This window comes from Dendrobates tinctorius, unplaced genomic scaffold, assembly GCF_039654945.1.
Source record: "Dendrobates tinctorius isolate UK_male_01 unplaced genomic scaffold, ASM3965494v1 ptg000332l, whole genome shotgun sequence".
Lineage (NCBI taxonomy): Eukaryota > Metazoa > Chordata > Amphibia > Anura > Dendrobatidae > Dendrobates > Dendrobates tinctorius.
In genome coordinates, this window is record NW_027361998.1 from 3898254 (window position 1) to 3921136 (window position 22883).

Genomic DNA, 22883 nt, shown 5'->3' on the forward strand with positions numbered 1-22883 from the left:
GCACAGAGTATTTCAGGAGAGGAATGTGCTGATCATGTCGGAGGTCACAGACTAGTTACATACAGAAGGAGCGTCTCCAGCAGCACAGAGTATTTCAGGAGAGGAGTGCACTGATCATGTAGGGGGGTCACAGACTAGTTACATACAGAAGCAGCGTCCCCAGCAGCACAGAGTATTTCAGGAGAGGAGTGAGCTGATCATGTGGGGGGTCACAGACTAGTTACATACAGAAGGAGCGTCTCCAGCAGCACAGAGTATTTCAGGAGAGGAGTGTGCTGATCATGTGGGGGGTCACAGACTAGTTACATACAGAAGCAGCGTCCCCAGCAGCACAGAGTATTTCAGGAGAGGAGTGCGCTGATCATGTGGGGGGTCACAGACTAGTTACATACAGAAGGAGCGTCTCCAGCAGCACAGAGTATTTCAGGAGAGGAGTGCGCTGATCATGTGGGGGGGTCACAGACTAGTTACATACAGAAGCAGCGTCCCCAGCAGCACAGAGTATTTCAGGAGAGGAGTGCGCTGATCATGTGGGGGGTCACAGACTAGTTACACACAGAAGCAGCATCCCCAGCAGCACAGAGTATTTCAGGAGAGGAGTGCGCTGATCATGTGGGGGGTCACAGACTAGTTACACACAGAAGCAGTGTCCCCAGCAGCACAGAGTATTTCAGGAGAGGAGTGCGCTGATCATGTGGGAGGTCACATACTAGTTACATACAGAAGCATCGTCTCCAGCAGCACAGAGTATTTCAGGAGAGGAGTGCGCTGATCATGTCGGAGGTCACAGACTAGTTACATACAGAAGCAGCGTCTCCAGCAGCACAGAGTATTTCAGGAGAGGAGTGCGCTGATCATGTGGGGGGTCACAGACTAGTAACATACAGAAGGAGCGTCTCCAGCAGCACAGAGTATTTCAGGAGAGGAGTGCGCTGATCATGTGGGGGGTCACAGACTAGTAACATACAGAAGGAGCGTCTCCAGCAGCACAGAGTATTTCAGGAGAGGAGTGCGCTGATCATGTGGGGGGTCACAGACTAGTTACATCCAGAAGGAGCGTCTCCAGCAGCACAGAGTATTTCAGGAGAGGAGTGTGCTGATCATGTGAGGGGTCACAGACTAGTTACATACAGAACCAGCATCCCCAGCAGCACAGAGTATTTCAGGAGAGGAGTGCGCTGATCATGTAGGAGGTCACAGACTAGTTACATACAGAAGCAGCTTCCCCAGCAGCACAGAGTATTTCTGGAGAGGAGTGTGCTGATAATGTGGGAGGTCACAGACTAGTTACATACAGAAGCAGTGTACCCAGCAGCACAGAGTATTTCAGGAGAGGAGTGTGCTGATAATGTGGGAGGTCACAGACTAGTTACATACAGAACCAGCGTCCCCAGCAGCACAGAGTATTTCAGGAGAGGAGTGCGCTGATCATGTGGGAGGTCACAGACTAGTTACATACAGAAGCAGTGTACCCAGCAGCACAGAGTATTTCAAAAGAGGAGTGTGCTGATAATGTGGGAGGTCACAGACTAGTTACATACAGAACCAGCGTCCCCAGCAGCACAGAGTATTTCAGGAGAGGAGTGCGCTGATCATGTGGGGGGTCACCCACTAGTTACATACAGAAGCATCGTCACCAGCAGCACATAGTATTTCAGGAGAGGAGTGCGCTGATCATGTGGGGGGTCACCCACTAGTTACATACAGAAGCAGCGATCCCAGCAGCACAGAGTATTTCAGGAGAGGAGTGTGCTGATCATGAGGGGGGTCACAGACTAGTTGCATACAGAAGCAGCGTCCCCAGCAGTACAGAGTATTTCAGGAGAGGAGTGTGCTGATCGTGTGGGGGGTCACAGACTAGTTACATACAGAAGCAGCGTCTCCAGCAGCACAGAGTATTTCAGGAGAGGAGTGCGCTGATCATGTGGGAGGTCACAGACTAGTTACATACAGAAGCAGCGTCCCCAGCAGTACAGAGTATTTCAGGAGAGGAGTGCGCTGATCATGTGGGGGGTCACAGACTAGTTACATACAGAAGGAGCGTCTCCAGCAGCACAGAGTATTTCAGGAGAGGAATGTGCTGATCATGTCGGAGGTCACAGACTAGTTACATACAGAAGGAGCGTCTCCAGCAGCACAGAGTATTTCAGGAGAGGAGTGCACTGATCATGTGGGGGGGTCACAGACTAGTTACATACAGAAGCAGCGTCCCCAGCAGCACAGAGTATTTCAGGAGAGGAGTGAGCTGATCATGTGGGGGGTCACAGACTAGTTACATACAGAAGGAGCGTCTCCAGCAGCACAGAGTATTTCAGGAGAGGAGTGTGCTGATCATGTGGGGGGGTCACAGACTAGTTACATACAGAAGCAGCGTCCCCAGCAGCACAGAGTATTTCAGGAGAGGAGTGCGCTGATCATGTGGGGGGTCACAGACTAGTTACATACAGAAGGAGCGTCTCCAGCAGCACAGAGTATTTCAGGAGAGGAGTGCGCTGATCATGTGGGGGGGTCACAGACTAGTTACATACAGAAGCAGCGTCCCCAGCAGCACAGAGTATTTCAGGAGAGGAGTGCGCTGATCATGTGGGGGGTCACAGACTAGTTACACACAGAAGCAGCATCCCCAGCAGCACAGAGTATTTCAGGAGAGGAGTGCGCTGATCATGTGGGGGGTCACAGACTAGTTACACACAGAAGCAGTGTCCCCAGCAGCACAGAGTATTTCAGGAGAGGAGTGCGCTGATCATGTGGGAGGTCACATACTAGTTACATACAGAAGCATCGTCTCCAGCAGCACAGAGTATTTCAGGAGAGGAGTGCGCTGATCATGTCGGAGGTCACAGACTAGTTACATACAGAAGCAGCGTCTCCAGCAGCACAGAGTATTTCAGGAGAGGAGTGTGCTGATCATGTGGGGGTCACAGACTAGTAACATACAGAAGGAGCGTCTCCAGCAGCACAGAGTATTTCAGGAGAGGAGTGCGCTGATCATGTGGGGGGTCACAGACTAGTAACATACAGAAGGAGCGTCTCCAGCAGCACAGAGTATTTCAGGAGAGGAGTGCGCTGATCATGTGGGGGGTCACAGACTAGTTACATCCAGAAGGAGCGTCTCCAGCAGCACAGAGTATTTCAGGAGAGGAGTGTGCTGATCATGTGAGGGGTCACAGACTAGTTACATACAGAACCAGCATCCCCAGCAGCACAGAGTATTTCAGGAGAGGAGTGCGCTGATCATGTAGGAGGTCACAGACTAGTTACATACAGAAGCAGCGTCCCCAGCAGCACAGAGTATTTCTGGAGAGGAGTGTGCTGATAATGTGGGAGGTCACAGACTAGTTACATACAGAAGCAGTGTACCCAGCAGCACAGAGTATTTCAGGAGAGGAGTGTGCTGATAATGTGGGAGGTCACAGACTAGTTACATACAGAACCAGCGTCCCCAGCAGCACAGAGTATTTCAGGAGAGGAGTGCGCTGATCATGTGGGAGGTCACAGACTAGTTACATACAGAAGCAGTGTACCCAGCAGCACAGAGTATTTCAGGAGAGGAGTGCGCTGATCATGTGGGGGGTCACAGACTAGTTACATCCAGAAGGAGCGTCTCCAGCAGCACAGAGTATTTCAGGAGAGGAGTGTGCTGATCATGTGAGGGGTCACAGACTAGTTACATACAGAACCAGCATCCCCAGCAGCACAGAGTATTTCAGGAGAGGAGTGCGCTGATCATGTAGGAGGTCACAGACTAGTTACATACAGAAGCAGCGTCCCCAGCAGCACAGAGTATTTCTGGAGAGGAGTGTGCTGATAATGTGGGAGGTCACAGACTAGTTACATACAGAAGCAGTGTACCCAGCAGCACAGAGTATTTCAGGAGAGGAGTGTGCTGATAATGTGGGAGGTCACAGACTAGTTACATACAGAACCAGCGTCCCCAGCAGCACAGAGTATTTCAGGAGAGGAGTGCGCTGATCATGTGGGAGGTCACAGACTAGTTACATACAGAAGCAGTGTACCCAGCAGCACAGAGTATTTCAGGAGAGGAGTGTGCTGATAATGTGGGAGGTCACAGACTAGTTACATACAGAACCAGCGTCCCCAGCAGCACAGAGTATTTCAGGAGAGGAGTGCGCTGATCATGTGGGGGGTCACCCACTAGTTACATACAGAAGCAGCGTCACCAGCAGCACATAGTATTTCAGGAGAGGAGTGCGCTGATCATGTGGGGGGTCACCCACTAGTTACATACAGAAGCAGCGATCCCAGCAGCACAGAGTATTTCAGGAGAGGAGTGTGCTGATCATGAGGGGGGTCACAGACTAGTTGCATACAGAAGCAGCGTCCCCAGCAATACAGAGTATTTCAGGAGAGGAGTGTGCTGATCATGTGGGGGGTCACAGACTAGTTACATACAGAAGCAGCGTCTCCAGCAGCACAGAGTATTTCAGGAGAGGAGTGCGCTGATCATGTGGGAGGTCACAGACTAGTTACATACAGAAGCAGCGTCCCCAGCAGTACAGAGTATTTCAGGAGAGGAGTGCGCTGATCATGTGGGGGGTCACAGACTAGTTACATACAGAAGCAGCGTCTCCAGCAGCACAGAGTATTTCAGGAGAGGAGTGCGCTGATCATGTGGGGGGTCACAGACTAGTAACATACAGAAGGAGCGTCTCCAGCAGCACAGAGTATTTCAGGAGAGGAGTGCGCTGATCATGTGGGGGGTCACAGACTAGTTACATCCAGAAGGAGCGTCTCCAGCAGCACAGAGTATTTCAGGAGAGGAGTGTGCTGATCATGTGAGGGGTCACAGACTAGTTACATACAGAACCAGCATCCCCAGCAGCACAGAGTATTTCAGGAGAGGAGTGCGCTGATCATGTAGGAGGTCACAGACTAGTTACATACAGAAGCAGCGTCCCCAGCAGCACAGAGTATTTCTGGAGAGGAGTGTGCTGATAATGTGGGAGGTCACAGACTAGTTACATACAGAAGCAGTGTACCCAGCAGCACAGAGTATTTCAGGAGAGGAGTGTGCTGATAATGTGGGAGGTCACAGACTAGTTACATACAGAACCAGCGTCCCCAGCAGCACAGAGTATTTCAGGAGAGGAGTGTGCTGATCATGTGGGGGGTCACCCACTAGTTACATACAGAAGCAGCGTCACCAGCAGCACATAGTATTTCAGGAGAGGAGTGTGCTGATCATGTGGGGGGTCACCCACTAGTTACATACAGAAGCAGTGATCCCAGCAGCACAGAGTATTTCAGGAGAGGAGTGTGCTGATCAAGAGGGGGGTCACATACTAGTTGCATACAGAAGCAGCGTCCCCAGCAGTACAGAGTATTTCAGGAGAGGAGTGTGCTGATCATGTGGGGGGTCACAGACTAGTTACATACAGAAGCAGCGTCCCCAGCAGTACAGAGTATTTCAGGAGAGGAATGTGCTGATCATGTGGGGGGTCACAGACTAGTTACATACAGAAGCAGCGTCTCCAGCAGTACAGAGTATTTCAGGAGAGGAGTGCGCTGATCATGTGGGGGGTCACAGACTAGTTACATACAGAAGCAGCGTCCCCAGCAGCACAGAGTATTTCAGGAGAGGAGTGTGCTGATCATGTGGGGGGTCACAGACTAGTTACATACAGAAGCAGCGTCCCCAGCAGCACAGAGTATTTCAGGAGAGGAGTGCACTGATCATGAGGGGGGATCACAGACTAGTTACATACAGAAGCAGTGTCCCCAGCAGCACAGAGTATTTCAGGAGAGGAGTGCGCTGATCATGTGTGGGGTCACAGACTAGTTACATACAGAAGCAGCGTCCCCAGCAGCACAGAGTATTTCAGGAGAGGAGTGTGCTGATCATGAGGGGGGATCACAGACTAGTTACATACAGAAGCAGCGTCTCCAGCAGCACAGAGTATTTCAGGAGAGGAGTGTGCTGATCATGTGGGGGGTCACAGACTAGTTACATACAGAAGCAGTGTCCCCAGCAGCACAGAGTATTTCAGGAGAGGAGTGCGCTGATCATGTGTGGGGTCACAGACTAGTTACATACAGAAGCAGCGTCCCCAGCATCACAGAGTATTTCAGGAGAGGAGTGTGCTGACATTTGGGGGGTCACAGACTAGTTACATACAGAAGCAGCGTCCCCAGCAGCACAGAGTATTTCAGGAGAGGAGTGTGCTGATCATGTGGGGGGTCACAGACTAGTTACATACAGAAGCAGTGTCCCCAGCAGCACAGAGTATTTCAGGAGAGGAGTGTGCTAATCATGTGGGGGGTCACAGACTAGTTACATACAGAAGCAGCGTCCCCAGCAGCACAGAGTATTTCAGGAGAGGCGTGTGCTGACATTTGGGGGGTCACAGACTAGTTACATACAGAAGCAGCGTCCCCAGCAGCACAGAGTATTTCAGGAGAGGAGTGTGCTGATCATGTGGGGGATCACAGACTAGTTACATACAGAAGCAGTGTCCCCAGCAGCACAGAGTATTTCAGGAGAGGAGTGCGCTGATCATGTGTGGGGTCACAGACTAGTTACATACAGAAGCAGCGTCCCCAGCAGCACAGAGTATTTCAGGAGAGGAGTGTGCTGACATTTGGGGGGTCACAGACTAGTTACATACAGAAGCAGTGTCCCCAGCAGCACAGAGTATTTCAGGAGAGGAGTGTGCTAATCATGTGTGGGGTCACAGACTAGTTACATACAGAAGCACCGTCCCCAGCAGCACAGAGTATTTCAGGAGAGGAGTGCGCTGATCATGTGGGGGGTCACAGACTAGTTACATACAGAAGCAGCGTCTCCAGCAGCACAGAGTATTTCAGGAGAGGAGTGTGCTGATCATGTGGGGGGTCACAGACTAGTTACATACAGAAGCAGCGTCTCCAGCAGCACAGAGTATTTCAGGAGAGGAGTGCGCTGATCATGTGGGGGGTCACAGACTAGTTACATACAGAAGCAGCGTCTCCAGCAGCACAGAGTATTTCAGGAGAGGAGAGCGCTGATCATGTGGGAGGTCACAGACTAGTTACATACAGAAGCAGCGTCTCCAGCAGTACAGAGTATTTCAGGAGAGGAGTGTGCTGATCATGTGGGGGGTCACAGACTAGTTACATACAGAAGCAGCGTCCCCAGCAGCACAGAGTATTTCAGGAGAGGAGTGTGCTGATCATGTGGGGGGTCACAGACTAGTTACATACAGAAGCAGCGTCTCCAGCAGCACAGAGTATTTCAGGAGAGGAGTGTGCTGATCATGTGGGGGGGGGGGGTCACAGACTAGTTACATACAGAAGCAGCGTCCCCAGCAGCACAGAGTATTTCAGGAGAGGAGTGTGCTGATCATGTGGGAGGTCACAGACTAGTTACATACAGAAGCAGCGTCCCCAGCAGCACAGAGTATTTCAGGAGAGGAGTGTGCTGATCATGTGGGGGGTCACAGACTAGTTACATACAGAAGCAGCGTCTCCAGCAGCACAGAGTATTTCAGGAGAGGAGTGTGCTGATCATGTGGGGGGGGGTCACAGACTAGTTACATACAGAAGCAGCGTCCTCAGCAGCACAGAGTATTTCAGGAGAGGAGTGTGCTGATCATGTGGGAGGTCACAGACTAGTTACATACAGAAGCAGCGTCTCCAGCAGCACAGAGGATTTCAGGAGAGGAGTGCGCTGATCATGAGGGAGGTCACAGACTAGTTACATACAGAAGCAGTGTCCCCAGCAGCACAGAGTATTTCAGGAGAGGAGTGCGCTGATCATGTGGGGGGGATCACAGACTAGTTACATACAGAAGCAGTGTCCCCAGCAGCACAGAGTATTTCAGGAGAGGAGTGCGCTGATCATGTGGGGGGTCACAGACTAGTTACATACAGAAGCAGCGTCCCCAGCAGCACAGAGTATTTCAGGAGAGGAGTGTGCTGATCATGAGGGGGGATCACAGACTAGTTACATACAGAAGCAGTGTCCCCAGCAGCACAGAGTATTTCAGGAGAGGAGTGCGCTAATCATGTGGGGGGTCACAGACTAGTTACATACAGAAGCAGCGTCCCCAGCAGCACAGAGTATTTCAGGAGAGGAGTGCGCTGATCATGTGGGGGGTCACAGACTAGTTACATACAGAAGCAGCGTCTCCAGCAGCACAGAGTATTTCAGGAGAGGAGTGTGCTGATCATGTGGGGGGGGTCACAGACTAGTTACATACAGAAGCAGCGTCCCCAGCAGCACAGAGTATTTCAGGAGAGGAGTGTGCTGATCATGTGGGAGGTCACAGACTAGTTACATACAGAAGCAGCGTCTCCAGCAGCACAGAGGATTTCAGGAGAGGAGTGTGCTGATCATGTGGGGGGTCACAGACTAGTTACATGCAGAAGCAGCGTCCTCAGCAGCACAGAGTATTTCAGGAGAGGAGTGTGCTGATCATGTGGGAGGTCACAGACTAGTTACATACAGAAGCAGCGTCCCCAGCAGTACAGAGTATTTCAGGAGAGGAGTGTGCTGATCATGTGGGAGGTCACAGACTAGTTACATAGAGAAGCAGCGTCTCCAGCAGCACAGAGTATTTCAGGAGAGGAGTGCGCTGATCATGTGGGGGGTCACAGACTAGTTACATGCAGAATCAGCGTCCTCAGCAGCACAGAGTATTTCAGGAGAGGAGTGTGCTGATCATGTGGGAGGTCACAGACTAGTTACATACAGAAGCAGCGTCCCCAGCAGCACAGAGTATTTCAGGAGAGGAGTGTGCTGATCATGTGGGAGGTCACAGACTAGTTACATAGAGAAGCAGCGTCCCCAGCAGCACAGAGTATTTCAGGAGAGGAGTGTGCTGATCATGTGGGAGGTCACAGACTAGTTACATACAGAAGCAGCGTCCCCAGCAGCACAGAGTATTTCAGGAGAGGAGTGTGCTGATCATGTGGGAGGTCACAGACTAGTTACATAGAGAAGCAGCGTCTCCAGCAGCACAGAGTATTTCAGGAGAGGAGTGCGCTGATCATGTGGGGGGTCACAGACTAGTTACATACAGAAGCAGCATCCCCAGCAGCACAGAGTATTTCAGGAGAGGAGTGTGCTGATCATGTGGGAGGTCACAGACTAGTTACATAGAGAAGCAGCGTCTCCAGCAGCACAGAGTATTTCAGGAGAGGAGTGCGCTGATCATGTGGGAGGTCACAGACTAGTTACATACAGAAGCAACGTCCCCAGCAGCACAGAGTATTTCAGGAGACGAGTGTGCTGATCATGTGGGGGGTCACAGACTAGTTACATACAGAAGCAGCGTCTCCAGCAGTACAGAGTATTTCAGGAGAGGAGTGCACTGATCATGTGGGAGGTCACAGACTAGTTACATACAGAAGCAGCGTCTCCAGCAGCACAGAGTATTTCAGGAGAGGAGTGTGCTGATCATGTGGGGGGTCACAGACTAGTTACATACAGAAGCAGCGTCCTCAGCAGCACAGAGTATTTCAGGAGAGGAGTGTGCTGATCATGTGGGAGGTCACATGCTAGTTACATAGAGAAGCAGCGTCTCCAGCAGCACAGAGTATTTCAGGAGAGGAGTGCGCTGATCATGTGGGGGTCACAGACTAGTTACATACAGAAGCAGCGTCCCCAGCAGCACAGAGTATTTCAGGAGAGGAGTGTGCTGACTTTGCAGGGAGTATTTTGTTTTCTCCCCGGTCTATCGTTACCGTCATCCTTACCGGTGGAGAACGTCTCCATAGCTGGCGACATTACATGAGGACGTGATGTGCGGACACGGAACTGTGCGCCAATTACTGTCCGGTCCCAAGAGACGCGGCGCAGCTGCTTATACTCACGAGACATTAATTGGTGGCGCCGTGAAGGTCACTTCCAGCACCTGAGGATGAGATGTGACTTCTCGTGGGATTGGAGGTCACGCGGCGTGGCCGTCTGCAGGTGGATGAATATGGATGCGCTTTATGGTTTTCCGAGCCTCGGCTTTGCCATATGTCACTATTTGCATATCACTAATAAGTTTTGGGCCGGAACTGCAAAAACCACTTTGTAAAAATGTTATAAACTTTAGCTTCATCTTAGAATATCATTTATAACTTGAGATCACTCCTCCGGTGCTTTAGCTGTTGGAAGACTACAAGTCCCAGCATGCCCACACCGAAAGATGGGATCTGTCTTCTTCCAAATGCTAACGGGAATCCAGCATCAAATAAATACAGATATTAGACCGAGAGGCCACAAGGGTCGTGGAGTGATCGGGGTGATTGTGGGTTGTACATGTTTCATATTCCTTCTGTATATTCTTATGCAAAAACTTAAGGGAGAAATCCAGCTGACTATTGAGAAGAGTATTGAGAATTCTGCTGCTTTGTATGAAGTGTTTTATCTCACTTCAGACCTGGATTCATAGCCACACTGCTCAGTTCTTCTATATAGTGTTAGTCATGAGGATGATGCTTTCTAGTAAGTGTTTTATCTCAGAACACTCAGAACTGCTGTAGAATGTCCTACGTGCTGCAGCTTGCTAGTAAATCTTTATTTCATCATAGATCTGGATTCAGAGTTACAGTGTTCAGTACTTCTGTGTAATACCTCTATGTTGTAGAGTTGGATTGACTTCTGTGTGCTGTTCTAGAATATCTACTCTGCTGTAGATGATCATGATGCTTTCTAATAAGTGTTCTATCTCACTCCAATAGCTGGATTCAAGACAACACTGCTTAGAAGTGCTGTAGAATTTCTTACACGCTGCATCTTTCTAGTAAATCTTTATTTTAACTCAGGGATCAATGCACATCTACAGAGCTCAGTAATTTTGTACAATGTCCTTGATGCTGCTACTTTTAAGTAAATGTTGACAAGTTGGATTCACCACTCTATACTATTTTAGAATTTTCACTATCCTGTAATTTTCTTACCCCAAAGCTGGATTCAGAGTTACACTGTCCAGTACTGATAAATAATGTTGTCCTTGTTGATAATACTTTCTGGTAAGCCTCTTATCTCACACCAGTACTGGATTCATGGTAACACTGCTCAGAACTGCTGTAGAATGTCGTATATGCTTTAGCGTTCTAGTAAATCTTTATTTCAGACCAGGGCTGGATTCACAGTAACTGTGCATAATACTTCTGTATATTGTCCTCCATTCTGCTGCTTTTTAGTAATTGTTGTCTCACACCCAGAGTTGGATTCCCTGCTCTATACTGTCGTAGAATATCTACCATCCTCAATTTTCTCACCCCAGAGCTGGATTCACAGCTACACTCTTCACCGCTGATGTATGATGTTGCTGCTTCTGAACATGTACTACATAGAGACCGGGGAGCAGAAATCCCCAATGTCTGTGTGTGATGTGTGTGGGAAACATCCTAACATCTCCAGCCTCATTTATCCTCACTTTATTCCGCAGCATCGGGGCTGTATCTGAAGTTGCAGCAGGTGGAGTTATCGGAACGGGGACCCACAATACCGGCATCACTCACGGCATCCTGGCTACACAGGTAGGAGAAGAATAACTGCAGACAGGAGACTGCATTAGTAGATTTTGTGGCTGATTGCTCTGTGGAGTCACCGTGGATTTCATCCTTTGAAAATGACACTCCGCACCGAACATCTCCACCAAATCCGCCACTTCTTAACATTGGCCGAGGGGTTCTCCGAAGAAATACAGTATCCTGCTGCAGTCACTAGTGATAGAACCCAGCAGCATGTGTTTAATTTCCCTGCAGTGCCCCCGCAGGAAAAATGAAGCATTACACCGTTGTCATTTAAATCCATGGACGATCCATGTATTGTATGGATGTGTCGGGTCCTCCAGAGCTGGAGGATTGCTCTCTACCTGCTTTTCACTCCAGTAATGATGATAGCTCATTTTAAGATCTCTGCTTGCTGTCAGTTCTTTACACAGTAGAGGTGGAGATGTTCAGAGTCCTCCATGGCAGCGGGCAATAATAATTCAGAGTTTTGAATGGTGGTCTCTACTAACGTGGAATGGGTTTTGCATGCTGGATTCTGCGTTGTTCCTATAGCCGGCTGTTTCATGACCCTTCATTATATGCAGGTTGTGGCGCTGACCTTGATGACGTCTACGGGCGAGATCTTCGAATGCTCAGACTCAGCGAATGTCGAACTTTTCCAAGCAGCCAGACTTCACCTGGGGTCTCTGGGGGTCCTTCTCACCGTCACTCTGCAATGCAAGTCTGCCTTCCACCTGCAGGAGATCCAGCAATCCTCCACCCTGCAAGAGGTAACGATAATATCTTCCGGAAAGGAGGAATCCAGGGGTCAGTGAGCTGTGAGTGAGACCTCAGTGTCTGAGGGGTCCGAGGGGTCGCACAACACTGGCAACATGCAGATATGGCCATTGTATCTAATCCTGTGATATCATACTGTCTGCTGAGCCGTGTATCTAATCCTGTGATATCATACTGGCTGCTGGGCTGTGTATCTAATCTTATCATGTGTGATACAGTTTTATGAATGTATCTTTATTACTGAGTTAATCTCATTTATTCACTTGTACGGATTTGCTGTGAATTTAACAGACAGACCACTCTCCATTATTTGGCCCCTCGCCGTTATCCAGCCCCTCACCATTATCTGGCCCCTCTCCGTTATCCGGCCACTCTCCATTATTCCTCTGCTCTCCATTATCCGGTCACCTGCCATTATCCGGTCCCTCGCCATTTTCCAGCCACTCTCCATTATTCCTCCACTCTCCATTATTCGGCCCCTCGCCGCTATCCGGCCCCTCGCCATTATCCAGCCACCCGCCATTATCTGGCTGCCCGCCATTATCCATCCTCTCTCCATTATCCGGCACCTCGCCATTATTTAGACGCTCTCCATTATCCGGCCGCCCGTCACTATCGGGCCCCCCACCATTATCCGGCCGCTCTCCATTATCCGGCTGCTCACCATTGTCTGTCCGCTCGCCATTATTCATCCACTCTCCATTATTCGGCCCCTCACCGTTATCCAGCCGCCCACCATTATGTGTCCGCTCGCCATTATCCGGCCCCTCGCCATTATCCAGCCACCCGCCATTATCCATCCTCTCTCCATTATCCGGCACCTCGCCGTTATCCGATCGCTCTCCATTATACAGCCGCTCGCCATATTTCGGATGCTCTCCATTATCAGGCCCTCCGCCATTATCTGGCCCCTCTCCATTATCCGGCCGCTCTCCATTATCCGGCCACTCACCGCTATCCGGCCCCTCGCCATTGTCTGTCCGCTCGCCATTATTCATCCACTCTCCATTATTCGGCCCCTCACCGTTATCCAGCCGCCCGCCATTATGTGTCTGCTCGCCATTATTTGGCTGCTCGACATTGTTCTCTCTGTGTCATCCCATTGGCTGCGCACTAACCAGGAATATGAGAGCAGACATTTATTTTTTTCTCTTGTGAATTGATCAATATTTACTTTAAATAATTCATAAACAATATCCTGATCAATCATTTCTACTGAAGACTTCAAAGAAATTTCTGCAGATGCTCCTGATATGTCTGTAATGAAGCCCGCGGCCTGAATGATATTACAGAACGCTCATCGCTTATTTTTCCAGCTCTGATCAGATCATGATCGGACTGGAAATAAGTTGCAGCTTGTTGCAATTGTAATAGGAAATCAGACCACATCTCGCAATAAAAGTCAATGTGTGTGAAAGGCCATGTGAGTGCTGTCTGATTTTTACACACCGATATCCTTTGAAAGGCCGAGTACAGTAAAATCACAGCGGGACCCGACAGAATAGATAGAAGAATACATGTATACAATATGTACGATACATATAATGCAAAACATACAATACACACATATAAATATGTCAGTCACATATATAATTAGTGCTACTGTAGCTTACTGTACATGTAATTTATTACTAAATAAGCTATTTTATGTAAAAAATAGCATGGGCTCCCGCGTAATTTTCAATACCAGCAGAGGGAAAGTGGACAGCTGGAGACAGATGTTAATAGCCTAGGAAGGGGGTAATACCCATGGAGCTTCCCAGGCTATTAATATAAGCTAACAACTGTATACTTAGCTTTTCCTGGTTATTAAAATGGGGGAAAACCCCCAAAAAATGATGTATGGTCCCCCTATAATTATTAACCAGCAAAGGCTAGGCAGACAGTTGCAGGCTGATATTAATAGCCTAGAAAGTGGCCATGCATATTGGCCCCTCTAAGCTAAAAACATCAACTCTCAGCTGCTCCAGAAAAGGCACATCCATAAGATGTACCAATTCTGGCACTTAGCCTTGCTCTTCCCTCTTACCTTGATACGGTGGCAAGTGGGGTGATAGTTGGGGGTGTTGATGTCACCTTTGCATTGTCAGGTGATATCAAAACTTAGACATTAGTAATGGAGAGGCGTCTTTATGTCACCCCCATTACTATCCCCATTGTCATATTGTACAAAACCACCCAAAATAAAGTTATTTCATTGAAATAAAGGTACTGACACAATCTTAATTAAACCATACTCACATCATCTCCCATTCTAATTATGCCATTGTCCCCTGCAAAAGAATTAAAATAATTAACAACCATTGACAAAACAGAGGTCATTACCAACAGCTCCAGTCAACAGCAACAGTCTCAGATAAATTCACCAACTGCCTTCTCCTCTAAGGGTGTGTGCACACGCTGCGGATTCTGCTGCAGATTTGCAGCGGATTTGGCCTTGCGGATCAGCAGCAGTTTCTGCTGTGTTGTACAGTACCTTTATATTCAATGGAAAATGAAAAACGCAGTGCACATGCTGCAGATTTTTCTGCACAGATTAGCTGCAGTTTTAAATCCGCAGCATGTCACTTCTTTGTGCAGAGTCCGCAGCGGTTTGACACCTGCTCTGTTGTGAGTTCATTTTCCCCTTCACCATTGAGGTCTGATGAACTCCCTCTTCTGGTGAAGGAAGGTAGTGAGGCTGATTACCAAGCACCTGAGCTGGATGATGATGACTGGGTGACTGGAATTGCTGACTGGATATAAGGCAGACGACGCCCTTCTGCCTTGCTGGTGATTTCCCTGAGGGATTCTAGGAGACCAGTCTGATTCCTGCTCCTCAAAAGCTAAGTTTTCTGCTCTGCTTTTTGCATTTGTGTTTTGGTTTTGTTTTGCCTTGTTTTTCTGGATTTCTGCCATTCCCTGCTGGGGTGAGCTGAATTCCTTTTTTGCTCTGTCTTCAGAAAATACCTGAGCACTGATATAGTCTTTTTGAAGCCTAGCGTCTTCAGGGCTTTTTTCCCTATCAGTCTGTTGGCTCTTGTTTTGATAGGGTTTTGGCGGATTGCAGACAGCAGCTTTTCTATCCTGTCCTATTTAGTTAGCTTTGGCCCCATCATTTGCTCAGCCTATCTTTCTATCTGTGTGAGTGTTTTTTCATCTTGCTTCATCATTATATGTTGGGGGCTGCCTATTGCTTTGGGGTCTGCTCTGGGGCAGTTTAGATTTCCCTTTCTGTCTTTAGGTTATTTAGTTCTCCGGCTGTGATCGAGGGGTCTAGGGCACCGTAGGAACCCCCCACGGCTACTGCTAGTTGTTGTTGATAGGTTCAGGGGTCTGCAATCCGATAGCTGCCAACTTCTCTGGTTTTCTGGACTTAGCTAGTATTTCTGTTTTTGCCTCCTACGGTGACTCATTCATAACACTGCTCCATCACCATGTGTCAAAACGCAGGGGAAAACCGCAGGCTAATCCGCACTAAATCCGCAGGTCAAACGCATTTGACCTGAGGATTTAGCCAAATCTGCGTGGAAAAATCCGCAGCAAAATCCGCAACGTGTGCACACACCCTAATAACCAACAACAACCTCCAGCCATGCAGCATAAGCTATCTCTGACAATGAGGTCTAGCCAGGGCCCAGATTATATAGGAGATGGGAGTGGCTGACAGTGCACAGCTGAGAGACTTAACACACAGGAAAGCTTCCAGGAGCTCTCACCTGAGCCGATTAACCCATGCACTGCTAAAAGAAACCTGCACCGTTTAATGAAGGTGAAGTATTCTAATCAGTGCAGTAGTAGGAGAAATAAGGAGCTGCGGTATTCTGACTGCTCTGTGTTGCCGTAAACCCTTGACAAGTATATAGTAAGTACTGTAGAAACGGAAGGGGGTAAAGTGGAGTGTATGTGTCTCCCAGGTGCCTAGCCTCTGTGATGTGAAAACCCGGAGAGAAGGCAGTAGTACTCATGGTGCTGAGAGAGATTTATTTTTAAATGAGCCCGGACTTTGGGTCTGGGTTCTAGGAACAGCTAGGATAGCTGGGTGGGACTGGCTGTTACCATATTTCCAATCTAGGGCTTTGCAGCTGATAAAAAAGGTAGCTGAGCTTCTCCAAAATGTTCTGTGTGTGGGAGTGAGAAGTAGAAAGACCTGATGATGTGGTTCAGACTGTATTGTTTTATGAATTATTTTGGTTTCTTATACCTTTTGTGCCTGGGAAAGGCTATTTTGCTTTTTGAGCTGTAAACTGTTTATGGACATTTAGTGATCCGGTCACTGTTTGATACAAGACCCTTTTGCCTTTGTGAATGCTACCAGCTGCCAAAGAGAGAGCGGATCCCTGCAATACTACAATACTGCCCTCTATGTACAGAATAATATCAACTAAGAAAACGTCTCGCACAAACCATGAAGTCAAAATATTAATTTACTGGGAATTCACTAATGAGATAATTGCCTGAGGCTCCTCATGCTCATACGACCTAAGAAAGATTAATATAAGCTTTGTCATGGGATGTAATATGCCGCACTAATGTATGGATTCCACAGAATATTGCATTAGCTTCACTCCACTACATCTTCAGCACATCCTGATACTTCTCAGCTATGGCAGAAAAGGGCCGGTTATAGAACATTTAGGGTATGTGCAGACGCAGGTGACTCCATATGTACAGCTGGTATATCCTGGGTATCTCCTGCATATAATTATATATGCACAGCTGGTATAACCTGGGCATCTCATGTATATAATTATATATGTACAGATGGTATAACCTGGGCATCTCATGTATATAATTATATATGTACAGATGGTATAACCTGGGTATCTCCTGCATATAATTATATATGCACAGCTGGTATAACCTGGGCATCTCCTGTATATAATTATATATGTACAGATGGTATAACCTGGGTATCTCCTGCATATAATTATATATGCACAGCTGGTATAACCTGGGCATCTCCTGTATATAATTATATATGTACAGATGGTATAACCTGGGTATCTCCTGCATATAATTATATATGCACAGCTGGTATAACCTGGGCATCTCCTGTATATAATTATATATATTATATAAATATATATATTATATTAGCGTTCGAATCCCACCAAGGACAACATCTGCAAGGAGTTTGTATGTTCTCCCCGTGTTTTCGTGGGTTTCCTCCGGGCACTCCGGTTTCCTCCCACATTCTAAAGACATACTGATAGGGAATTTAGATTGTGAGCCCCATCGGGGACAGTGATGATAATATGTGCAAATTGTAAAGCGCTGCGGAATATGTTAGCGCTATATAAAGATTATTATTATTATTATTATTATTATTATTATTATATATGCACAGCTGGTATAACCTGGGTATCTCCTGTATATAATTATATATGCACAGCTGGTATAACCTGGGCATCTCCTGTATGTAATTATATATGTACAGCTGGTTTAACCTGGGTATCTCCTGTATATAATTATATATGTACAGCTGGTATAACCTGGGCATCTCCTGTATATAATTATATATGTACAGCTGGTATAACCTGGGCATCTCCTGTATATAATTATATATGTACAGCTGGTATAACCTGGGCATCTCCTGTATATAATTATATATTTACAGCTGGTATAACCTGGGCATCTCCTGTATATAATTATATATGTACAGCTGGAATAACCTTGGCATCTCCTGTATATAATTATATATGTACCGCTGGTATAACCTGGGCATCTCCTTTATATAATTATATATGTACAGCTGGTATAAGCTGGGTATCTCCTGTATATAATTATATGTGTACAGCTGGTATAAGCTGGGTATCTCCTGTATATAATTATATGTGTACAGCCGGTATAACCTGTGTATCTCCTGTATATAATTATATATGTACAGCCGGTATAACCTGTGTATCTCCTGTATATAATTATATATGTACAGCCGGTATAACCTGGGCATCTCCTGTATATAATTCTATATGTACAGCTGGTATAACCTGGGCATCTCCTGTATATAATTCTATATGTACAGCTGGTATAACCTGGGCATCTCCTGTATATAATTATATATGTACAGCTGGTATAACCTGGGCATCTCCTGTATATAATTATATATGTACAGCTGGTATAACCTGGGCATCTCCTGTATATAATTATATATGTACAGCTGGTATAACCTGGGCATCTCCTGTATATAATTATATATGTACAGCTGGTATAAGCTGGGTATCTCCTGTATATAATTATATGTGTACAGCCGGTAGAACCTGGGCATCTCCTGTATATAATTATATATGTACAGCCGGTATAACCTGTACATCTCCTGTATATAATTATATATGTACAGCTGGTATAACCTGGGCATCTCCTGTATATAATTATATATGTACAGCTGGTATAACCTGGGCATCTCCTGTATATAATTATATATGTACAGCTGGTGTAACCTGGGCATCTCCTGTATATAATTATATATGAACAGCCGGTATAACCTGGGAATCTATTTGCGCAATCATTTTTCAACTTAGCATTTTCCCATAGTTCCCTTGTATCGCCCCAGTGCCGCTCCTATACCACCCCTGTACTGCCCCTGTGATGCTCCTATACCGCCCTTCTATCACCCCTGTAGTACCCCTGTGCCGCCTCTGTACTGTCCTTTACCGCCTCTGTACTGCCCCTTTAGCGCCCGTGTAGCGCCCCTGTATCGCCTGTGTAGCGCCCCTGTACAGCCTTTATACCGCCCCTTTAGCGCCCATGTAGCGCCCCTGTATCGCCTCTGTACAGCTCCAGCTCCTCCCAATTTGTCAGGACTATGTTAGGCTGGCGGAACGCACCAAATAATAAAGTATTAATGAGGTGCATTCGCAGCCTGGGGTCCACCGTGCAGAGATGGTATACTGCTGCTAGGTAATGGCGGAGTTCTATCTGAACACCAGCGGAATAACCGCTGACCCGGTGTGTATAGGAGCGAACTCTGTTACTTCACAGAGCCGCTGTAAGTAAAGCCAGAGCCTATTAACCTCACTCGACTGGGGGAGCGCTGCTATACGGTCACAAGACCCTGCCCCAGAGACAAGGGAAAAGGTCCCTCTAGACCAGCAGAGCTCGGCGCCGCAATTGCGGTGAGAGCGAGACGCGTAAGTGTGCACGGCGCCTCACTGGCATGCGCCACTGATCGCCCAAGGTTGGCTAAACAGCGCACAACTTGCGCATGGCGCTGCACTGGCGGGTGCTGTCTTGGTGCGATACGGCAGTGCCTTGTACATGATGACACCACCGGATGCTAGTGTGTGACAGTGCTATGAGCACAGTGGCGGAGAGATAGCCACCCGTTGGCGCTGACTCAGATACCCTAACACATGCGTATCAAAGGAGGGGGGTAATGTAATGAGTCATTCACCAGATTCGTGCATCCATCCTCACACATGCCAATAACATAATGAGTCTATACTAGCGCATGGCCGAGCAGCCATGTAACTCTTTTATAGCGGCGTCCTTCCGGGACCTTCCTGATGGTCCAATCAGAGCTGGAGAAGGACCTGAGCATGTGACCTCCAATCTCCAATGAGAGATCGTCCCACGGGCATGCTCAGTGGATCGAGAGGAGGACTTAGTCCCTGGAGTAGCTCGCTGCGTTGCTATAGCTGGACCAGAGGTGGCAGCAGCAACTAAACCTACAGAGCTGGTCTGAGCAGAGCGCCGGGATCGATGAGTCTGCGGCCGGAGAGGAATGGGAGACCGCTGAAGGCAAGGCTCGGGATTCCTGCTGTGCAGTGACCGGAACTCTATGTCTAACAGACTAGACTCAAATGCTGTAAAATGCCAAAAGTTGCCAATCCTTATCCTAACCTCGTGTTACGCCAAACTTTTGTGAATTTTCAAACTTCTTACTCAGAATTCTGGTGTAAAGACTTTGATGACTTGCAGCCAATGTGTTTATTTTGCTTCCTGACATTTAATTATTTATCAGCATGAAATATGTTTCTACAATTAGCAGATTCCAGCCTCGCATAAAGGGGCAGCGCGCGCTTGTGGTATTTAAGATAAAACAATTTCAGGAAGATTATACCAAGAAGAGATCGGTGTAACAAAAAAAAAAGCTCCGAGCCGTTCCCAACGTCAGACGCCGCACATCCCTAATTAATCCCTGTAGGACGCCGCCGAACCTCCTCTCTGCATTAATACAACTGTTTGTACAGCTGGATCTTCCCACTCGTCTCCCCACTGCTCCCTTCTTCTCACTTTTAGGACAGTGAGGTGTCCTACATCCCATTTGAGTCTAAAACGCTCCATTAGTAATCCAGTCCGCCGTGTATGATTTAAAGGGGATTTAGCATTTATAATGATAATTGCTGGATGGAAACTAGAATAGAATTTGGAATGCAGCTTTGGATGTGACTGGAGCGTAAGAAGTAAAATTCAGTGTCTGTAAAGCAAATGTCTGAACTAAGTCAAAAGAGAAAAATCTCCTGTTTTTGGATCAGGTTTGGCTGTGAGCTCACCTCGGTGATTGGCAGGACCATATACTGCAGGGGCGCCCAGCCTGCCATGATGATAAAAGGCTTCCATGTATCCAGATAATTCCGGGCGTCTGAAGCCAAGAGCAGGTTAATCCCCGCTCTTCTCTCTGGATTTCCTTGCACATTATCTCTCACACTCTTTGTACTACTTTAAGTTTCAGAAGTTCCATCACCAGGGAAAATTACAGCCTGAGATGAAAAAATATATCCAGAGAGATGAACCCCGGGATCAAGGAGGATTCAGGTCTTACAGGGTTAAAAAAAAAGTGTTCTCAAGGTGTCGAGATTACATCACAGCCTTAAAGGGATGTTAGCACCGTAGGGTTTGGTGATGCATCGATAGGACTCATCAGGACCACTGACCCAGAGAGAGTAGATGTCAGCCGCTGCCGGAGAGGGGCCACGTATTGTCGGTCAGTGGCCAAGAACCCTATGGGATCATGGATCGTCCCAGATGCCAATGTTTCCCTACTATTTCTTTGGATGAAACACATTTTATTTTCCAATAATTGAAATTAGATACATTCTTACACAGACACATATAGCCTAAAGGATGCCCCCGGCCGAGTATCTGGAGGTTTTTCTTTTTCTAAGCTGGACATCTTGGGGATGAGGAAACGTAAAGAAGAATATGTTTGTAATACTTCATGCTTTGGTACTGGGGGTTCCTGGTGTTATTCAAGAACGTATTCTCTGGTCTTCAGAAGCGTATGGAGATGGGGCAAGTGTGGTCAATCTACCAAGGGGAAAGTATGATCGATGCACCAAGCACAAAAGAGCACAAAGTATGGTCAATGTACCAAGTACAAAAAGAGCACAAAGTATGGTCAATGTACCAAGCACAAAAAGTCCACAAAGTATGGTCAATGTACCAGGCACAAAAAGAGCACAAAGTATGGTCAATGTAACAAGCACAAAAAGTCCACAAAGTATGGTCAATGTACCAGGCACAAAAAGTCCACAAAGTATGGTCAATGTACCAGGCTCAAAAAGATCACAAAGTATGGTCAATGTACCAAGCACAAAAAGTCCACAAAGTATGGTCAATGTACCAAGCACAAAAAGATCACAAAGTATGGTCAATGTACCAACCACAAAAAGTCCACAAAGTATGGTCAATGTACCAAGCACAAAAAGAGCACAAAGTAAGGTCAATGTACCAGGCACAAAAAGTCCACAAAGTATGGTCAATGGTACCAGGCACAAAAAGTCCACAAAGTATGGTCAATGTACCAAGCACAAAAAGAGCACAAAGTATGGTCAATGTACCAGGCACAAAAAGTCCACAAAGTATGGTCAATGTACCAGGCACAAAAAGAGCACAAAGTATGGTCAATGTACCAGGCACAAAAAGTCCTCAAAATATGGTCAATGTACCAAGCACAAAAAGTCCACAAAGTATGGTTAATGAAGCAGGCACAAAATGTCCACAAAGTATGGTCAATGTACCAAGCACAAAAAGAGCACAAAGTAAGGTCAATGTACCAGGCACAAAATGTCCACAAAGTATGGTCAATGTACCAGGCACAAAAAGTCCACAAAGTATGGTCAATGGTACCAGGCACAAAAAGTCCACAAAGTATGGTCAATGTACCAAGCACAAAAAGAGCACAAAGTATGGTCAATGTACCAGGCACAAAAAGTCCACAAAGTATGGTCAATGTACCAGGCACAAAAAGAGCACAAAGTATGGTCAATGTACCAGGCACAAAAAGTCCTCAAAATATGGTCAATGTACCAAGCACAAAAAGTCCACAAAGTATGGTTAATGAAGCAGGCACAAAATGTCCACAAAGTATGGTCAATGTACCAAGCACAAAAAGAGCACAAAGTAAGGTCAATGTACCAGGCACAAAATGTCCACAAAGTATGGTCAATGTACCAGGCACAAAAAGAGCACAAAGTAAGGTCAATGTACCAGGCACAAAATGTCCACAAAGTATGGTCAATGTACCAGGCACAAAAAGAGCACAAAGTATGGTCAATGTACCAGGCACAAAAAGTCCACAAAGTATGGTCAATGTACCAGGCACAAAAAGAGCGCAAAGTATGGTCAATGTGCCAGGCACAAAAAGTCCACAAAGTATGATCATTATACTAGATGCAAAAAGTCCACAAACTATAGTCAATGTACCAAGCACAAAAAGTCCACAATATATGGTC

The 22883-nt window shown here is 47.1% G+C and overlaps 1 protein-coding gene across 1 annotated transcript in view; it reads left to right on the top strand.

Annotated features, from left to right (window-relative positions):
* The window catches only part of LOC141074309 (L-gulonolactone oxidase-like), a 326928-nt gene that overhangs the window by 233044 nt on the left and 71001 nt on the right, over positions 1-22883 (top strand). The window contains exons 8-9 of the mRNA XM_073561938.1: positions 11385-11475; positions 12036-12221. Coding sequence (XP_073418039.1) covers positions 11385-11475; positions 12036-12221 — 277 coding nt within the window. The remainder of the gene's footprint in view (positions 1-11384; positions 11476-12035; positions 12222-22883) is intronic.